Source organism: Coffea arabica, chromosome 10e, assembly GCF_036785885.1.
Source record: "Coffea arabica cultivar ET-39 chromosome 10e, Coffea Arabica ET-39 HiFi, whole genome shotgun sequence".
Lineage (NCBI taxonomy): Eukaryota > Viridiplantae > Streptophyta > Magnoliopsida > Gentianales > Rubiaceae > Coffea > Coffea arabica.
Window position 1 is genome coordinate 431,907 of NC_092328.1, and position 18,842 is coordinate 450,748.

Below are 18,842 nucleotides of genomic sequence, written 5' to 3' on the forward strand. Positions count from 1 at the left end.
GACCAAATTGCGACCTTTGGTCGTGACTAGAGGCCTTGATTTGGTCTCAACCAGATCGAGGGGGGAGGGGAGAGCTGAGGGGTGTGAGAAGGGAAAGAGAAAAGGAGGAAGAGGGAAGGGGAAGACGGAGGGGGTGGTGGCGGGAGGAGGAAGGGAGTGGTGACGATGGTGGTTATAGGTGATAGTATTAATTTTTAAAAAATATCGTAACCAATTTTTTAATTTTAAAAGTACTCCAAAATATATTCCAAAAATATCACAAAAAACATATTTATAATAAAAAATTTTCATATACAATGCTACAGTAAAATATTTCAAAAACACTTTAAAAAATAACTAATCCAAATGAAGCATGTCCAAATTACTCCTATCAAATAAAAAGCGTATCCAAATCAATTAGAAAAAAAAAAAAAAAAAAACCCACTATAATGTATCACTCTTATCCTAGTTTTCAAGATCCAGACGGCAGCCAATCCAAGTTTCGGACCTTTTCTTCAATACAAGCTTTTGCTGTGGTTGAGGTTTGAACTTAAATTTTGCACTTAAGACATGGGCTACACGAAGGGCTGCAGTAGTGTACTCAGAGGCTGCTATTTTGCAGCTAATCACTTCTTGCCCTTTTGCAGCCTTGATCCTCGTTGTCATGCTTAACTACTGCTTCTGACCGTCCTAGAATCTTATTATATTTTGTGAACCCGTGACCTGTGTGCTTGGTTATCATCGTCCATGTAAGCCGAGGTTGTCGGCACACAACCATACACTGAGCTTTCACCTAGTTGGGGGAGGCTTGCTGTTGGCTATGGAGTTACAGAGATTACTAGGCATAGATGGACTTCGACAAAAACATCGACTTGCTTCAGCCCACATGTCAAGACTATGTCATGTTAAGATGCTGAACCACATCTAGTAGAGGTTCACAAATTCTAAAACACGTTTTTGTTTCCGGCCTATTCTGAAGTCCAATTAATTTTTAGTAAGAAACACTACTGTACTTCTTACAATGAACTTTATCATTAAAGAGGCCATGAAATTTTTGCCAAGAATAATTCATGATTGAGATTGATTCATTTTACCGCACTAATTAGACTGGCTTCTGTTCAAAACAAGTATTTGCAGATAAAAAGTGTTGCTGTTTGACAATCAGAGTGAAAGCATGACATATAAAGTAAAAGAGTTTAGGCTCCACCATAAAATTGAGACATCATAGAAAACAAGAATGTGCTTTCTAACATTTGACGCGGACATCACTACATACGATCCAGCATTTCAACTAATAAATCACAATGAACGTGAGATTCCATGAACCATTGCATCAGCAAATACCACAAGAAAACAGCATTATATTGAATGCCGGTTTAACTAATCACCAGCAGTGTGCCCTAGCGAAAAGCAGCTTGAATGACAGACTCTGCAGCTGCGAAGAGCAAATCCGGGCTGGAGGACAAGACGAAAAAAGAAAAAACCTGTCCTGCTAACAATTGTGCCAGCAATGAGCTTCAATTTTAACTGCAATAACTTCTTATATTCCTAATTACTAAATTTTCAAATAAGGAACCCCTTAAAATCCAAGTACTATTAGTTGTTGCTAACAAACCCAGAAAATTAAGTATGAATCGTCCAGATCTACACTAAAGGCGAAATTCAGAAATGCTATTGACAACATGTCAACAAAAACAGAACAGAACGCAAAATGGCAAACATCCAAAATATTTAAGCCCTTTCATTCAAACTACAAGCGTAAAGGACTAATTACTCCTCAAATGTTGAAGCAGTTACAGTGTTGAATGTCCAGATCTATAAACTACTCCACTTGTCTATCGCTAAATGGGATGAAAGGTAGGGGTGTAAGATATCCACCAACAATAGAGAATCATCCAAAATGTCCTAAGAAAGGTAAAAAAAAAAAATTTACATCAGCATTTGAATACCAAGGGATCCTGATGCAAATGCCATCCACCGTGCCAAAGATCATTCATCATCTTCTTCCTCCTACAGTTGACAGAATATATATTAGTAACAGTCACCGCATTCAGAAGAGCATACCCATCAAATCTTAGGCAGACTGATAAGTAGAACAAACCTCCCCACTGCCTTCCTCATCGTCATCATTAACCTCAGACTTTGACTTATCAGACCCCTCTTCCCCGTGACCACCCTCCTGGTTTTCAATCAATGAGCACCATTCAAAATGTCATGAAGTCGGTTAAAAATTAAAACCAAAATCATCAACACCATCACTTAACATAAACAGTTGCTCACCAATCTCCTGTTGTACGCCTGCATTTGTCGTTCATAATCCTGCTTTCGCTTCTGTGCCCTGGCAACATAGGGAGCTTTTTCCTGAATTTTTTAAATAAAATCACATTGAAAAGCAACTGTATCACAATCAAATCCATGAGTATGAACAAAGTACTATACATCATAACTTTAATCTTTGGCCCCAAAAAGAAGCATGTAATCTTACTATCAATAAATTACCTCATCAGTGAAGGACTTCCATTTATCTCCAGCAGCTTTACCAACCTATATTACTCCAATAGATCCCAAACCTCATAAGGCATTAGAGTTACTAAAAATGAATAAATAAATAAACGGAACACAGAGAAATACATCATCTAAAATACTCACAACAGCAACTAATTTGTTGTTTGGATTTTCTTCTTTGAATTGCTTTCTGAACTCTTCCCTGTAACCCATGTTACAGGTACCAGCGATAAGCTCATTAAAATATAATTAAACCAAAAAAAAAGTTAATTCAACCCAAAAAAAAATAGTAAAAGTTTAAATGATGTCTTTTTTTTTTTTTTTTTTTATGAGAGGGAGGGGGAAGCTGTCGGGTAACTTACATAAAAACGAAGAAGGCACTAGGAGGCCTCTTAGGTTTGTTAGGATCCTTTGCCTTCTTTTCCCTCTTCTGCTTCCTCTTTTTCACAGAAAGCCTTTCACCCACACCACATAAATCGACCACAAAAAAAAGGGTGAATACAGCAATATATAGATTAAGCAGATAATCCCAAACGAATGAGAAAACAACCCTCTATATCAAAACGAACAAAATAAACGAGGCTTAACACCAATTGGAAAAGAAAAAGGACGAAAAAGGAACTAATTATTTGATTAAAGTAGAAGAAAAGGACAGAAAAGGAAAGAAAAAAAAAAATATATATATATATATAGCACTTACTTGCTGTCTGGATTTCGGGAATCAGCTTTGGATTTACCACCTTTCATGGCGATCGCGGAAAACAAGAGAAAGTGAAAAAGGAAAATAAATTGAGGGAAAAACTCGAAAATCGAGTGAAATACACGGAAAAATGGATGAAAATTAATAGTAGAAACCGGAAGCTTTTACGTGCAGCAGTAGCGATAAGAGATTAGGAATTAGGGTAAATGGTGAAGCTAGGGTTTGTGGTTTGCTGGAAAAATACAGAGCCAATTGGGAGGGGGAGGGAAAAGAGGGCCACTTGCTTTGCTGGTAATATTTTATTATATACCCCAATCTCACAAATGGCAACCAAATGGAGTATTTATATTACGAACGAATGAATAATTGGGGTTTTAGCTTTTAGGCGGGACGTCCAAAATTGGGCACCCCCGCGGGGATCCACATCTTCCTTCCCCTATTTCTATCGGCTTCTCCTACCGGGCCACCGCCAGTGCCACTCATCTGTTTACATTAACATTCGGCCCATTCTAAGCTTGTTCGAGCCCAAAATGAAAATGGTCCATTTTCGGCCCATCATCATTATTATTGGTGGCATATGCAACACACTATTGGCTCCCAAAGTCTTCAAATTGTAGCATCTTCTTCTCGGACAAGGGCACGGACGGTTGCCCCTTTTGAGGTTCTCGAACTACTTACTGTTAAAGCCCAGCCGGGATCTCAAAAATAAAACATCTACTGCGGCAAATTAGCACATGCTTGGAAAGGCGGCGGCAGTGGAAGTGACGGCCTCATCTGAAAGTACGGAGAGGGAATTATTGGTGAGGGTCAGCGCATGCCCCTTTCGTTTTCGGCACCATTAGTGGGTCTTTCTTTGGACAAATCCCTTCTTCATCATCAAATCATAAACGAGACTGCTTACTGACAGCATAATAGAGTGTTCTTCCGGTAGAACCTAAAAGGACATTGAGACATACACTGCTGCTACTATTTACACTACATCACTATTGTATTATTTTTTTTTTTTTACCGAACGTGATAGATTTTAAGTTATATCTATTTCTACTCTATACTAAACTAAGGAAAGGGAGAACTTGGAAGGATTGAATCATCACGATGAAATTTTTTCAAAAAATCCTGAATTTAGAATGCAGGTCAAGAGATTTAGAGTTTTAAGGTTCCTTAAGTAGAGTCTAAAGGCTCTACTTAATCCCTTAATCTACACTGCTTGTCAAGTAAAGTTTTAAAACTCTCTTGGTGGCCAACTGCTTGATTCCTTGCTCCCGATTATTAACTTATTATTTGGAAAAGGTGGAAATGTGAAAATTAGTGCTACTGTTGGACTGGTCATAAATTATGCAAAGCCTAAAATCACACTAAACTGCAAGGATATCACTTTTTTCGCACTTAAATTCAACCAAAGTTTAATGGCAACCGATTTCCCCGTGGATCGTCAATGTAGTAAGCATATGGCTTTGAACAAATCTTCTTAATCTTCCTTTGCTGACCAACCAAAAAAATAAAAGAGCAAGAAAAGAAAGAGCAGAATTTAAATCCCATGTCTCGAAGGAACTGCGGGCCGTAGTCTTTGAATTTGACCGGAATCATTCGTCATAGACTCAAAAACCACGAGCTATAAAAGCGCGTAGACGAGCAGATCGCCATCCACTCAACTACCAAACAAAAAGTTGCTCGCAAAACAACGCCAACGCGAGGAAAGGCTAATAGTACCTCTTTGATTCTTTGACTCTGCAACCGTGTGAGAGTTGAGAAAGCAAAATAAACCCCATAAGAAAAGAATAAATATACTCCTAACGAGAAAGAAGCTACACACAAACCAAAAAAAATGAAATCCCCCACAAATCATAGATGGAAGCATTGCAAAATCGTTCTCACATTTTTAAGTAAATCATTTCTAGTCTCTCATATGCAAAATATAAAACTGTGATGGCACCTCACTTTGCACAAAATGTGCCCTCATTCTAAGCATCCCTTTGCAAAATATATGTTTCGCCTTTTAGTTTACTGGTTTGTTTGGATTGCATTTTTATAGAAAAAATTTCAAGTTTTAATGCGACTATTCTTTTTCGTAATTTTTAATCATTTTTTTACTCTACGTACATTTATATCCCACAAAAGAAGAAAAATACAACAATAATTTTTCTCCAAAAGCCTTTCAAAGAAAGCAAATCCAAATAGGCTCTTTAAAATTCAACTCCGTTGGAAAAGCCAACTCAACTTGAACTAATATACAATTTTTTCTCTAATTTGCACGAGTTCACTTGCAAATTAGAGTCCGATTTGATTGCTTTTTTTTTTTCGTAGAAAAATATATTACATTAATTTTCATTTGGATTGCTATTTTCTAAGATTTTTTTTAAAAAAATGTACAATAGCAATTTGATGTATGCACGGTAAAAAAGTAGTTGAGAAATGAGTTTACAAAAAACATAAATTTGTTTGGATATAAATGGGTAATCCAAACAAGGCCCTAATAAAGTAGAGGACCAAATTACCATAATTGAAGATATGGGGGATAGAAATAAAATTCTTGAAAAGGTGAGGGACTATTCCAGCAATTTTGATTACAAAACACGTACTGCGAGTAATGGAAAATACAACTGTATATGATATGGGGTAGCTTAAAAAAAAAAAGAAAAAGAAAAAGAAAAAAGAAGAAATACTACACCAATAAGAGTCCCAGTGAGGCAGCAAAACGGATATTAAAAAAAAAAAGAAAAAGAAAAGGGAAAGGGTGAGAAATAGTTAGAGTATGGGTAAGGCTGCGGTAACAACAACGAGAAGAGCAACAATAGCAAAAGCAGCAAAAACAGCCACGCCACCACCGGAACCGGGACCGGAACCGGAACCACCGGCCCAATTAGTAGTAGAGATGAAGCGCAAGAAGAAGAAAGGCCGACCCTCTCTTTTAGATCTCCAAAAGCGTCAACAGCAGCAACAACAACAGCAACAAAAAACCCTAACCCCTCCCCCTGCCCCTCCTCCTCCCAATCACAATTCCACCCCTACCCGTCGATCCACTCGCCGGAACCCCACCAATTACAATTCCCCCTCCTCCGAGTTCTTTAACAACGACGACGACGACGATGACGACGAAAGGCAGCAGAAGAAAGTCAAGCTTGTTGTGCGTCTCCCCCAATCCACCCAACAGCATTTTCATAATTCTGCCTCCGCTGCTGATTCCGGTGCCGACGACCCAGACGATCACCAAGCCTCTCCCAGGAAACGTATGATCAATGCCGTTGATCGTAGATCTAACGACGTCGTTTTCGATCAGGTCCTCAATTTTGGGAATTTTTGTTTTTGGGCCTCGCCTTCTTCCCCCCGTCCTCGCCTTCTTCTACTTATACTTGCATATAAGGATGCGTATGCATTTTTCTTTTTTCTTCCTTGTGTTTTTGGGGAGAGGATGATGGTTGGGATTACTTTTATTTGGAAGCTTTTTTTGAAAAATCAAATTCGGAGTCAAATATTCGTCTATTTTTGGAAAATTAGAAAAAGAGCGGCATGCTTGTTTCGGTTTTCTTTGTTCGAAGATTTTGAGTTTTCTGGGTCTAGATGTGATTAATATCTTTTGGGATTTCGCGCGTAATTCAACCTTTTTTCTTTCCCTTTTTAAAAAAATTGTTTTTTGGTAGATAAATGACTTTAAAGATCTGAACTCTGAAGTGCGGTTTTGACTCAGTCAAGCTTTGCAAATGGGTAGTAGAAGCCCATATTTATTTATCTGGTTGCTTAAATTAATACTTAATTTATTTTCTACTTTCTAGTATTACGAAAATTTTGCGTCCAGTTTTCTGGGTTCCCCCCCCCCCCCACCTGGAAACGCACCCACCCAGCGCCTCTCCTCTTTTTCTCCCTTAGCTGAGCTTGTAAAAATTCCTGCTCTCAACTGTTAATATTTTATTCTATATCCTCTTGTGTGTAACCGGCTTTAACATATATAGGCCACCCACCTACTGATATTCACGCGCAGCGTAATATTTTTTGAAAAGTTGGGATTTGTCTTTTCTGATTATTGACATTTATATTTATAGCAGTAAAAGGAACATCCCATTTTTAGCAGTTGTACTCTGCTGTTGCTTTTCTAGCTGCTGCTTCATTGCCCTTATTATTGTTGCTTTGATGGTTAATGAACCCTTGTAAGCTTTACTTGATTGGAGCTAACAGCTGGTTGGGCTAATTTTGCAGGGGGAAAAGGCTTTGAAAGCGACGGACACTGTTCATGGTTCGTTTCGTTCCAGTCAAAGCCATGCATCTCTTTGGGGGATAATGTTGGGAATTTCCCAACACGTGTTCTCGTTTGGTTTTTGTTTTAGAAGGAAAAAAAATAATTCTGGTCATTTGATTTGTGGACAGGGTCATCTCTGGACATTGGGCCCACCACACCTTTGCCAGATAAAAAGATGTTGGTGTTCGTCCTTGACAGACTTCAAAAGTGTGTAGTATTTTTCCTTTCTCTTAGTAGCTTATTTCGGTTTCTCCTAGTACTGTTGAGTTTTTGCTTGCGACAGTAAGCTTATCCACAGTCTCCTGGATTGTAGGAAGGACACTTACGGAGCATTCTCAGAGCCTGCGGATCCAAATGAGGTGCTTTTGCTATAGTGATTTGGTATAAAATTTGGTCCTTCTTTTCACTCACTGTACTGATGTTAAAATGGTATCGTTGTAGCTTCCTGATTATCATGAAATCATTGAACATCCAATGGATTTTTGGACTCTACGGAAGAAACTTGATGCTGGATCTTATTCGAATTTGGAAGAACTGGAGGTTGGTTTTATTTGTCCATGTGCTTGGGTGTTGAACATCCAATTCGTGCAACTATAACATTAAGATGATTTTGACTGAAAATGCAAAATTATTTATCCACAAGAAAATAGATGTTCCAACTTTTTAGTGCAAATTAAACCACTGCGAAATTTTCCAATGTCATTTTTTCGGCTCTGCATTTTATTGCATTTCTTTTTGTTATGTGTACTTGGGGGATCACTATAAACTTCATTGTGGAACCTGGCTTTTGGTAAGATTTTCTGTACCGCGAAACTTTTCGGCTCTCAGTTTCAAATACAGCTTCAAAACATCAGTGCTGGTTCGTTCCTGGATATGCTTTCAGAGATTGTTTAACCATTGTTTGGGAAGTGAGAATTTTTGTGTTTGACTTTTGTCTTTGATGTCTGAGCAATTTCCCTTTCCGGTAGGCAATGACTCACTTTTTGTATTGAAGGGATCTTATGATGGAAGGAGGTATATTGTCTGATTTTGGATCATTATGTGGTTTGTAAGTTGTGGAACGTTAAGAAACATCTGGTGATTTAATTGATGTCCTCCCCTAGTAGGGCCCTGTTTGCCCTGGGAGATTTCCCTTCATTTAGCCAGGGTTATGCTCTCCTGCTAATGCTAATAATAGTATGCTTGTTGATTTGGACCTGCTAATGTAATTCATAGCTACTCATTGTATGAAACAATTTCTTAAGTTGTTTAATTTGGACCTTCTGGCATTTAAATAACTTATCTCGGTTATGATCAGTCTCCATAAGTTTAAAAACAGCATGAAAGAATCCTGGCAAGATTCTTATGCGATGCAAGGATATGTCTTTGTTACTTGAAATGGTTCCTTTTTGTTATTTTTCTTTCTTTGTTTCTTTCTTTTTGGGGCCTGGCTAGCAATTCTCATGCATAGGATTTGTGACTGCACTGGCTTTTGAAGGTGGCCACTTGGCCTACATCAATTTTTTTTTATTATTGGGGCCCTTCCTTTAAATGTGGTGAAGATAAGAATAAATAATTTAGCTACTATCATCATCTGCACTATATACGACATCACTTCTCCTCTATCATTCTATAGGTGTTCTTGACATCCTGGCAACATAGGTGTATCTCACTATAGCTATGATGCGGTGTTTACTGTGTCTATCCGTTTCTAATCTATGGTGATGGGATTGCTCATCTATTTCCCTTTTTTCCGGAGAATTATGTATAAGATTGGTGGATGACTTGAACCATTTTAAATCCTCTATTATGAGAAGAAGTCTGAAAATTTTGCAAGATGTTTTATGATGTATGGGGTTCAATTGGATTTTTGGGTGGATTTATTTGACTCTTTTAATGTTGTCTTCTTGTTGATGCAGGCTGATGTGATGTTGTTATGTTCAAATGCAATGCAGTACAATGCACCTGATACAATTTACTTTCGGCAGGTGGGAACCAGTCTTTCAGTAATTCTTGTGTGTGTTATCTTTTTCTGCTTTATATTAAATGTTGGCCTGTATTAGGCTCGGTCCATACGAGAGCTGGCGAAACGGGACTTTGAGAATCTGAGGAATGAAGGTGATAATGGTGAACCACAGCCCAAAGTCATTCGAAGGGGGAGACCCCCAAGCAAAAATTTGAAAAAGCCTCTTGAGAGTTCACCTGTTGATCGTGTTGGTCATGAGCTCTCCTCAGGTGCAACTCTTGCTAGTGCGGAAGATAAAGCAATTGGATCTAATGGTTACAATCTAAGAAAGGGACCTGCGTTTTATAGGTTTCGTTCTAATGATGCATTTGGCACTTCCTATCGCTCACGCAATGGTGAAAATTATTCTGACTGGTTGGTTGATTGGAATAGTGAATTTCCAGGTATTGGATCTGGACTTGCTCACACACTGAATCCTTAGATGTCATCATCTTATTCTTCTTGTTGAATTTTCAACAATTTTTTTCTTTTTTTTCCATGTGGTTTGTAGCATCTATTCTAAGGGCAGACATGAAGTATGGAAAGAAACATTTCTCTGCAGTGGATGAGAACAGGCGTGATACCTACAAGCAATTCCACCCTTCAACTTCCAGTAGCAATGAATCTTATTTGTGGAATTCCTTTGGAGATATGAAGCGGTTACTGCCGGTTTGTTCTTCGGAGAACTTGTATATGATATTAAGAGTTTACTTTTGTTGTGTCTTTGTGGAGGATTTAGAATCACCCATTTGATGATTTTTGGTCACTTCCCTCGTGCTTTTATAATTCAATGATTTGTTGGAGTCAGTGCAGTTGTCTTTCCCCAACCTTACTTTTGGCTGAAAGCTAGAGTGAATCTAAACTGCCTTTCCGTGGTGCTGATGCAGGTAGGTCTTCACTTGGAGCCACAAGCTTATGCACGAAGCCTGGCAAGATATGCTGCAAATCTTGGGCCTGTAGCATGGAATGTTGCCTCTAGAAAATTGAAGACTGCTCTGCCTGATGGACTGGCCTTTGGTCCTGGGTGGGTGGAAGAAAATGACGCACCACAACAGCTGTTGTCAGCTGAGAAGCTGAAACAAGCAAATGGATTGGTACATGACCGTGATCCAAGCAGACCAGTAACACCGTCTTCTTCTGGTTTAAGTACTGCTGTAGCACACAGGCCATCTCCAGAAATGGCTGAAGCTGTTAGGAGATTGAATTGTCAGAATGAGCTAGCCGAACAGGCTGGTGGCTCTCCTTGGGCAACAGCGGGAGCCATCTTCCAGGCTCAGCATAAATCACTGTTTCACCCCAACCGAAATGGTTTCAGTAGTTTGTTTGGGTGTGACCCATCCTCTCAAGTGGGATTAGCAAGACAAACCATACAAGCTGGACAGTCTGGGTTGGAAGGATGCTCAATATCTGATCAAATGCTTGGCGTGTTAGCCACAGGGGATGTTTCGTCCCTTCGTCCAGCATACCAAGGGAATTCAGAAGAAATCAAATTGTCAGAAAACCGGGGTACATCTCAGCGTGGGAACCTATTAGGCCAGGCCTCTGATTCACATGTACCATCTGAAGTGGGAATGACTGCCAGATGTTTGCAGGCGCAACACAGACAACCCTTGGCAGTTCCACCTGACCTTAACGTCCGAGTGCAGGCGTCAGCCTCGCCCAGTTCTAGTTTACAGATTGGTTCACCGCAGCAGCCAGACCTGGCCTTACAGCTTTGACAATAAGTTAAAATAATTTTTTTTGTTAAGGTTGCATCACCATTTTGATTTGGCTGAATGCAGTGCTGGGCTTATTGACAGCCGGATAGGGCTTCAGGTCATTAAGGTGAAATATAGAAGGAAAAATTTGTACAGATTAATGTAATTCAGCATTCTAGGCCAAAGGTAGGCGAATTCTATTGTAAGATTTGAAAATGTGACTTAGTGAACTGAAGAACATTTGTAGCTTATTCATGAAAGCACGATTAACAAAAGCTCATTTGACTTCCACTCAAACTGTCACATCTTAACAACAGCTTCTGAATGCCACTGTTAAGTGCTTTTGGAAGAAAATTGATGAATGTGCCGGCGGAAGTTATTTACTAACAATCATATCCATACAAAGGTTAGGGTACTATCATAGTTATTAAACCCGGCCCGGCCCGGCGGTTCAACCGGTCAACCCGGTGAACCGGCCATGAAATCGGACTGGGTTGATAATTAGATCGTTTGTGCAAGGAATCTGTTGACTTGTCAAAGAACCGGCGGTTCAACCGATGGACTCGGTTGAACCGGACGATTTTATAAGGAACAGGTTGTTGTGTCAAAATTTTTAGAAAATGCTGTTAGGAAGAATCGAACTTCGGACCTTATGCAGAAGAACACCGCGCCCTCACCACTGGACCAGCAACTCCTTTGGTGCTTATTTAGCCCTTCGATATTATATATTATACCTTTGTTCTTATTTTATTTTAGCAAAACAAATTTGTTTGGAATCTTATAATAAAATTTTATTATTCCCCAAATTCTATAAGTTATGAATGGATTTAAAAAGAAGCATATTAGACAATTCATTTTAAAGACAAACATTATTCTTAATAACTTTTTGTACTTAAAATTCGTAAATAAATTAGATAATTACACTTAGATATTTGATTGATTACTAATTAAATTTAGAATTCGTTAATTCTTATAAGAATTAATGATTTTAGAATAAATTGGACTAACTGAGTATTTATTATGGTATAGTTTATTATAATTTCAACCATATCAAAAATTATAAAATATAATATTTAAGTATATTTAGTGACCCACCGGTTGGACCACTCACCCACTGGTTGAACCAGTAATCCGTTGACCCACTTCTTTCACCGGGTTCCTCCCCGGGCCGGGTTTAATAACTATGGGTACTATACTACTATGTGTGTGCGTGAAAGTAAAAAAAAAAAGAAAAGGAAATCATATCCATACACACACCATCCATATCACTAATTGGCTTAGGATGGATGAAAATAAAGGGGGTGAAATATCAAATATCTATCAATTCCTTGGCTTAGGATATCCTGAAATTTTGGTCATTAAAATTTGACACTCAGTTCCAATTTTATTGGACGTCCCCCCGAAGGGACAAAATTTGACAACTAGTAATTTTAAAAAGATTGTGATCAAGGGTAAAATCGGAGTGAAGCCAAGATTATGCTTTCCCTATAAGCAACTAGTAATTTTCTGAAGGTTTAGTGGCGGTGCGTTGAATGTATGTTCCTTTCTTAACAACGCAACAGGCAATCAGTTAGGGGGAAAAAGAAGAGAGATTTGCTGCCCCCTTAATAAATGCTTTTATATATATACATATATAAAAGAATCCCTAGTCAGGATTGCCAAAATCAAATCCAACAATTAAATAAAAAACCTTCACCTTATCGGACTCAACCCCACATTCATTCTACCATTCCCTTTTTCAACCTTGATTCTTGAATTATTAAATTGATCTACTAGTCCCAATTAACGAATTTCTTCCCGTTCTTCTCCTTCCAAAGGAAAAAGAAAACTCTTCCTTCTTCGGCGTACGAATACGATACCGCTCTCTGAAGTAAAAGTTTGTTATGGCGTCCCTTGTACAGTTGCACTGCTGCTGACTCCCCACTCTCCTCCTTTTTATTCAGTTCTTTGGGGGAAGTAAACAACTGATAAAGTATAACACTACGACGACTACGCACAGCTTCAATTCATGGCACTAAGACTGTCAATCAATCATTAGTATACTATTTCTGATTCTCTCCTCTTTGTGATTTTGGATACCGGACCGCCTCCTCCTCCTCCTGCTGTGCCATCATCTCAAGATTCAAGAGGGGCATGGCCCGAAATCTACGCGCAACCTTCCTTTACGTAGTTTTCTCCATCTTCTTCTGTGCTTTCCTCTCTCACCATTACCTTCATCGCGACCCAGCAGCTGTTGTTTCCCTCCCCAACATTACCACCGCTACCGCCCTCAACTTTGATGTTGTTGATGATCAAAATGATGATCATCCCCGCCGTCCTCCACCAACCAAATCCCCCCCTGTCCCACCAATCACCACCACTACAATTACCTCCACTGCCATCATCAATCACGCCATCCACGAAAATCTCTCCCCCGCCCACCACCCCAAAATCCCTCCTCAACCATCCCCTCTCCCTCTCCTCCTCCTCTCCACCGTTTCCCTCCTCCTCCCCGACTGGGAGGTTCTCGTCATCGTCTCCCCCGAGCACACCCCAACTCTCATGACCCATCCTCGCGGATACCGACACGACGACGGCCAATACCTGTGCTCGTTTCCCAACGGCGATATCTCGCCGGCCACTCCCGCCGGCGTCCTGCATTTCCCTGACAGGGCGACGTTCAAGTGCGTCCTCCCAGAAAGGAGTCGTCGGAGATTGCCGTTCCCGAGGCCGGTGCTGACGAAGAGCCGCGCACCACCGCCGCAGAGGAGTTCTCCGGCCCCGGAAATGCTCCGGTGGACCTACGTGGCGTATGATTCTCTGACGACGGAGGACGATGTGGTGGTGTTCGCGAAGGGGCTGAATCACCGGCAAGGAATAAACCGTGAGCCGTCGGAATTTAAGTGCGTGTTCTATCGGGGCGATGACGTGGCAAACGGGGTGAGAACTGCCGTTACGAATTCCATGCAGGAAGTTTTCCGTTGTCAACGACCCTCCGAACTAAACGCATCGTTTCCTCTATTTTCTTCTTCTTCTTCTTCGTCTTCTTCCAGCAGTAGGAGTCCTCCTCCTGCCGGGGAGGATCCGGAGAGAATCAAAGTTACCCTGGAAACCGTCCTGGATAAGCGGGTTCTCCCCAGCGTCGCCTACTATAACCCCCCGCGCAAGCTAGCTGCGAAGAGCAGCGGGAGGGCGCTACTGTGCGCCTGCACCATGGTCTACAACGTGGCCAAGTTCTTGAAAGAATGGGTCGTCTATCATTCCAAAATTGGGGTGCAAAGGTTCCTGCTCTACGATAACGGCAGCGACGACAACTTGAAAGACGTGGTGGAAGAGCTGGTGAGACAAGGTTACGATGTAAACACCTACTTTTGGTATTGGCCCAAGGCGCAGGAGGCCGGTTTTTCCCACAGCGCCGTTTATGCTAAGGATTCTTGTACCTGGACGGCTTACATTGATGTGGACGAGTTCATTTATTCTCCTTCCTGGTTCAATTCGTCAAGCCCATCAAGCTCCATGTTGCATTCCCTACTCACGTTACCACCGCCAGTCGGGGCCCCAACGGATGATCATGATCATGATGCTCATGATGCTAATCATAATCATAACAACAATAATAATAAAAGATCAATATTAACGTCCAACGCCGAAGAATTAGCATCGTTGTCATTAGGGCAAGTTCACATCGGGTGTCACGAATTCGGGCCGTCGAACCGGACGGAACATCCTGCAGAGGGAGTGATGCAAGGGTACAATTGCAGAAAGCAGCTCGAAAACAGGCACAAGTCTATAGTGTTATTAGATGCAGTGGACAATTCTTTGTTGAACGTGATACACCATTTTAGTTTGAAGCCCGGGTACTGTGCTAGGAAGTTGAGCATTCGGGAAGCGTTGGTGAATCACTATAAATTCCAGGCGTGGCCGGAGTTCAAGACCAAGTTTAGAAGACGGGTTTCGGCTTACGTGGTGGACTGGACGCAACAGGTGAACCCTGGTTCCAATGATAGAACCCCAGGGCTAGGGTTTTCAGCCGTTGAACCTCAGGGTTGGCCTGGAAAGTTTTGTGAGGTGCTTGATAACGGCTTGAAAGACCTCACCCGGAAATGGTTCGCACTCGAAGTTGCCTCCTCCTCCTCCGAGGTTCACAACAACTACAGGATGGCTTGGCAAAGGTGACCGGCAGCTGGCGGGTGAGAACCCAATTATTACTAGTAATTTAAAATATATATATATATATATATATATAAATTTTTTTTTTTAAATTTTTGGCCCCCTAGAGGTGCTTCATGCATATTGATTTCCTAGTATTTTGGTAGAAGAATAATTCTTTTCTTCCGTTAGTCGTTTTCTTGTTCACAAAGGAAGGGAAGGTGAGGTGGTGGCTGAGCATACATGAGAATCTCATACGAATGAGAGAGGATGATTAATGGAGAGAGTGAAGGGACATTTAGGAGGAAAGGAATATAATACCAGTGTAAGGTTGCTTCTGGCTGCTGCAAGACGACGACGACGGCTGGTAGCTTTATGGAGTAGTTTATAATTTTATTTTTTTTTTTCATTTTCTTCAGGAGCTTTGTGTCTCGTATACTTTATTAGCTACATGTAGAGTTCAGTACAGTAGTAGTTCTGTAGGCCGGAAGGAAGTTACTACTCTAGGCCGGAAGGAAGTTATAGACACCTCTCCATACTTTGTATCTAGACTAGAGTACTCCATTTAATTGCCTCCGCAGTTTTTGGGCTTCGGAGTTATTTACCACGCACTGCTGGGTCCTGAGAAGCTTGAAGAATCTTTTCCATTCTTCTTCGATTACGTATGAAAAGATAGAAATAAAATGATCATAATTTTAGGTATTCACTTAATTTTCTTAGGTATAGATGCTTTTCTTCTAATATTCAAGGCTCTATAAAATGACCTGGGCTCCGGGAAGGGGAGGCCACAATTTTAGGTAGGTATTCACTTGATCTCGTTAGGTGCAAATGCAACAAGAAGAATGAATATTTTGTTTTGTTAGCGAGGCCCTGTGGCTTTACCACTTTGTTGTTCTGTTTTTCTACTAGAAAGAACGAACGGACCCATTAAGGGTACAGAGAGAGAGAGAGAGAGAGACAGAATGTTGGTTGTTTCCTTGTTTTGTTTTGATGCTCGTAACCTTTTCTTATCTTTACTGCATTTGACAATTTTCAATAATGTTTTCGTGGGGAAGGGAGTGGGATCTGTGAAATTGGAAAACGAAAGATGCGCAAGTATTACTACTACTTAGTAAATAGAATAGCAATACTATTAGATGGATTCCAGTGGATGATCTTGAAAAAAAAGGACGAGTGCTCCCTTAGTTGTTTCGCATCGAAGCGTAGTACGGGTGAATAGCCAGACTTAAGGTCCTCGGACCTTTTCTCCGATCAGCAATTGCTTGGATGGTGAATTTTCCCTTAGATTGAGTAAGACTGTCTCTCTAGTATGCTCTGAGTGTAGTTTAACTTTTTTCTTATTAAATATCTATCGTCGAAAAAAGGCTTATTCACAATGATCAAGAAGGTTCGGTATTATTCACGATGATCAAGAAGGTTGGTAATTAACACACACACTCACGCATGTACCTATGTGCTATGATGCCGAATGCTTGCCAATTAATGGATGATGATGCATCCATTAATTAAAATGACAACTGCATGAAGACAGATTCGTATTATTTTTTCTTAGTTTCTAAAAATTTATTTTTTCTCCTTTTTTTTTTTTTCTATAATGTGGACTTTGTGTTGAAATTAAGTGTCCATAATCTATACATAAATTTTATATATAAAAAAAAAAAAAAAAAAACTCCTACTTGGAATTAAGGCCAAGGCCCTAATAAGCTTGGCAAAGTTCAAGCAGTATGAATGTGAAAAAACAGAGGAAGGACAGAGTCAGAAGGCAAAGAAAAGGCGAGAGAGGGGGCCTCACCAATTCACGATCAGGCTTTACATGAATCCCAATTTTGCATCTCATCTCAAAGCGCAGTTAAGAGCTTGATTTGAGTTGTACACAAAGTTCGTTCTTTCCTTGTTTTGCCTAGTTTCGCTTTATTGCAGATTGTGCATATTATTGTTCGAGTGATCAGCACAATTTGCCTAAAAACTTGATCTTTTCCTTTAATTGCTCTAAAAGTTACCTCACGTGCTGCTCCATCTCTAATTGATCTGTTTTCCCTCCATCTTTAATTGCTCTGCTCGATACATAAAGTAACAAAGGCAGCAGTACAGGAGCAGAATCGTGAACCATGATATACAGAACAAGCTACCAAGTCTTATGGATGGATGTCAAGATTTTCCAACTAGTAGTTGCAGAACTTGAAAACCATAATAGTGCCTTGATTTGGCAGACTGATACTCAAAGCCCATGTCCCATACCGGAATCAGGTGGCGTATTTGAAAGTAATGGGCGGCGCGCGCGTATTCAGGGCCGGATGGATCATCAATGATCAATTTGAAATCAAAACGTGCGGAAGAGTCTGGCGATGCAATCAATCAGCCATGCCCAACATGGATTGGGTTGGCGTACATTCAAGTCAGCACCACGTCGTCCTGAAACGGAAACGGATGCGCTTATTTCGGAAAGTACTAGGTTTGGAATAGTTGTATTCTAATGAATAATTATTTGTAGTATCTGTTATCGTTTGGAAAAAAAAATAATATTAATGAATAATTATTTGTCATTCAATCGAATGTATTGACGGTCTTAAAATAACGCACTCTCGTTTGGATAGTCAATTTCGTGAGCATGCTATATAGGATTTCTATTTGGATTATATATTTCATACTTGCAACTACGTACACTTATGTAAAGTAAGAGAGATGTCAAAAGGTGAGGGGGAGAGCCAGAAAAGGAAGCGGAGAATTGATAAACGAAGTGATTTAGACATGCCGTTTAACAAAGGGGATGGCAGCGGTGATTTAGAGCGATTAACAAAAGACAATTTGAAGCATCTTTAAAAATGGATTAATTGATGATATCTCATGCTTGTGGTGTGCCAAAGAGGGGAAAATAATTGATAATTTGAAGCACTTCAATTGTAATTTATACTTGTTATATTTTTTGATGTATGTGTAAAATCATTCCTATCTTTTGTGGTCCTATGATAATTGCATCAAAAACATCCGTTCACTAGCTAATAACATATTATATTCGTATAAATGTATGTTCGTACGTACCATCCAAAAAACTTCCTTATTTCATACATTTCAAAAATATTTTAAAAATATTCATACTTTTAGTTAGCTGTGTAAAACATGTAAAGACAAATTTTAAAATATTATGCTTCAATTTGTTTTAAAAATTTTAAAATTTAAATAAGGATAATGACATACTTTTGAATTACATACAGAATAAAAACGGCATGTATTATAATAACTATAGCTTTATAAATATTGAAGTAATGAGGTGATAAAATTTTAATATATTTAACGTCTCATATATAAAAATAAGTTTAAAGTTGGTATAGATGTAGTATAGTCTTTAAAAACTACAGTAAATTTATCCATTTTTACTATTACCAAATTAGTTTATTTTCAATTTATACACAATTTATATTTATGTTTATTTATTTATTATTCTATAAATCCTAATAAAATTAAATAGCACTTTTAATCCAATTACACGTCCAAAATTTTAAATTTGTACATATTGAAAAATGTTAATTTAATCCAAAGAATAAATTTACACAATCAATCATGGGGTTCTAAATTTTGGAAATTTGTATAAAACAAAAAAAAAATTCCAACTACATTAAC

The 18,842-nt window shown here is 39.4% G+C and overlaps 3 protein-coding genes across 5 annotated transcripts; 2 read left to right on the forward strand and 1 right to left on the reverse strand.

Moving 5' to 3' along the window:
* Window positions 1–1,691: 1,691 nt before the first annotated feature.
* LOC113710905 (high mobility group B protein 2) lies at window positions 1,692–3,595 on the reverse strand. 2 transcript variants are annotated; one of them, XM_072067905.1, is made up of 7 exons: window positions 3,185–3,595; window positions 2,847–2,939; window positions 2,629–2,718; window positions 2,479–2,523; window positions 2,260–2,340; window positions 2,081–2,158; window positions 1,692–1,989 (listed from the first exon to the last, which is right to left on the reverse strand). In XM_072067905.1, exons 3-7 carry the CDS (start codon window positions 2,695–2,697, stop codon window positions 1,969–1,971), a joined length of 294 nt encoding a protein of 97 aa, XP_071924006.1. In that variant the 5' UTR covers window positions 2,698–2,718; window positions 2,847–2,939; window positions 3,185–3,595; the 3' UTR covers window positions 1,692–1,968. The 2 variants fall into 2 exon arrangements, with proteins under 2 accessions (XP_071924006.1, XP_027089775.2); XM_027233974.2 differs by having other exon boundaries at window positions 2,629–2,686; window positions 3,185–3,497.
* A 2,271-nt stretch (window positions 3,596–5,866) lies between these two features.
* Window positions 5,867–11,387, forward strand: LOC113712535 (uncharacterized). Its single transcript, XM_072067392.1, has 9 exons — window positions 5,867–6,461; window positions 7,376–7,412; window positions 7,544–7,622; window positions 7,729–7,774; window positions 7,857–7,955; window positions 9,314–9,382; window positions 9,458–9,803; window positions 9,911–10,068; window positions 10,287–11,387. The coding sequence occupies exons 1-9, from the start codon at window positions 5,937–5,939 to the stop codon at window positions 11,115–11,117; spliced, it is 2,190 nt and encodes a 729-aa protein (XP_071923493.1). The 5' UTR covers window positions 5,867–5,936; the 3' UTR covers window positions 11,118–11,387.
* Window positions 11,388–13,044: 1,657 nt separating this feature from the next.
* Window positions 13,045–17,705, forward strand: LOC113712536 (glycosyltransferase family 92 protein Os08g0121900). 2 transcript variants are annotated; one of them, XM_072066889.1, is made up of 2 exons: window positions 13,045–15,265; window positions 17,296–17,705. In XM_072066889.1, the coding sequence occupies exon 1, from the start codon at window positions 13,230–13,232 to the stop codon at window positions 15,249–15,251; it is 2,022 nt and encodes a 673-aa protein (XP_071922990.1). In that variant the 5' UTR covers window positions 13,045–13,229; the 3' UTR covers window positions 15,252–15,265; window positions 17,296–17,705. The 2 variants fall into 2 exon arrangements, with proteins under 2 accessions (XP_071922990.1, XP_071922989.1); XM_072066888.1 differs by lacking the exon at window positions 17,296–17,705 and adding an exon at window positions 15,417–15,862.
* The last annotated feature ends 1,137 nt before the right edge of the window (window positions 17,706–18,842 follow it).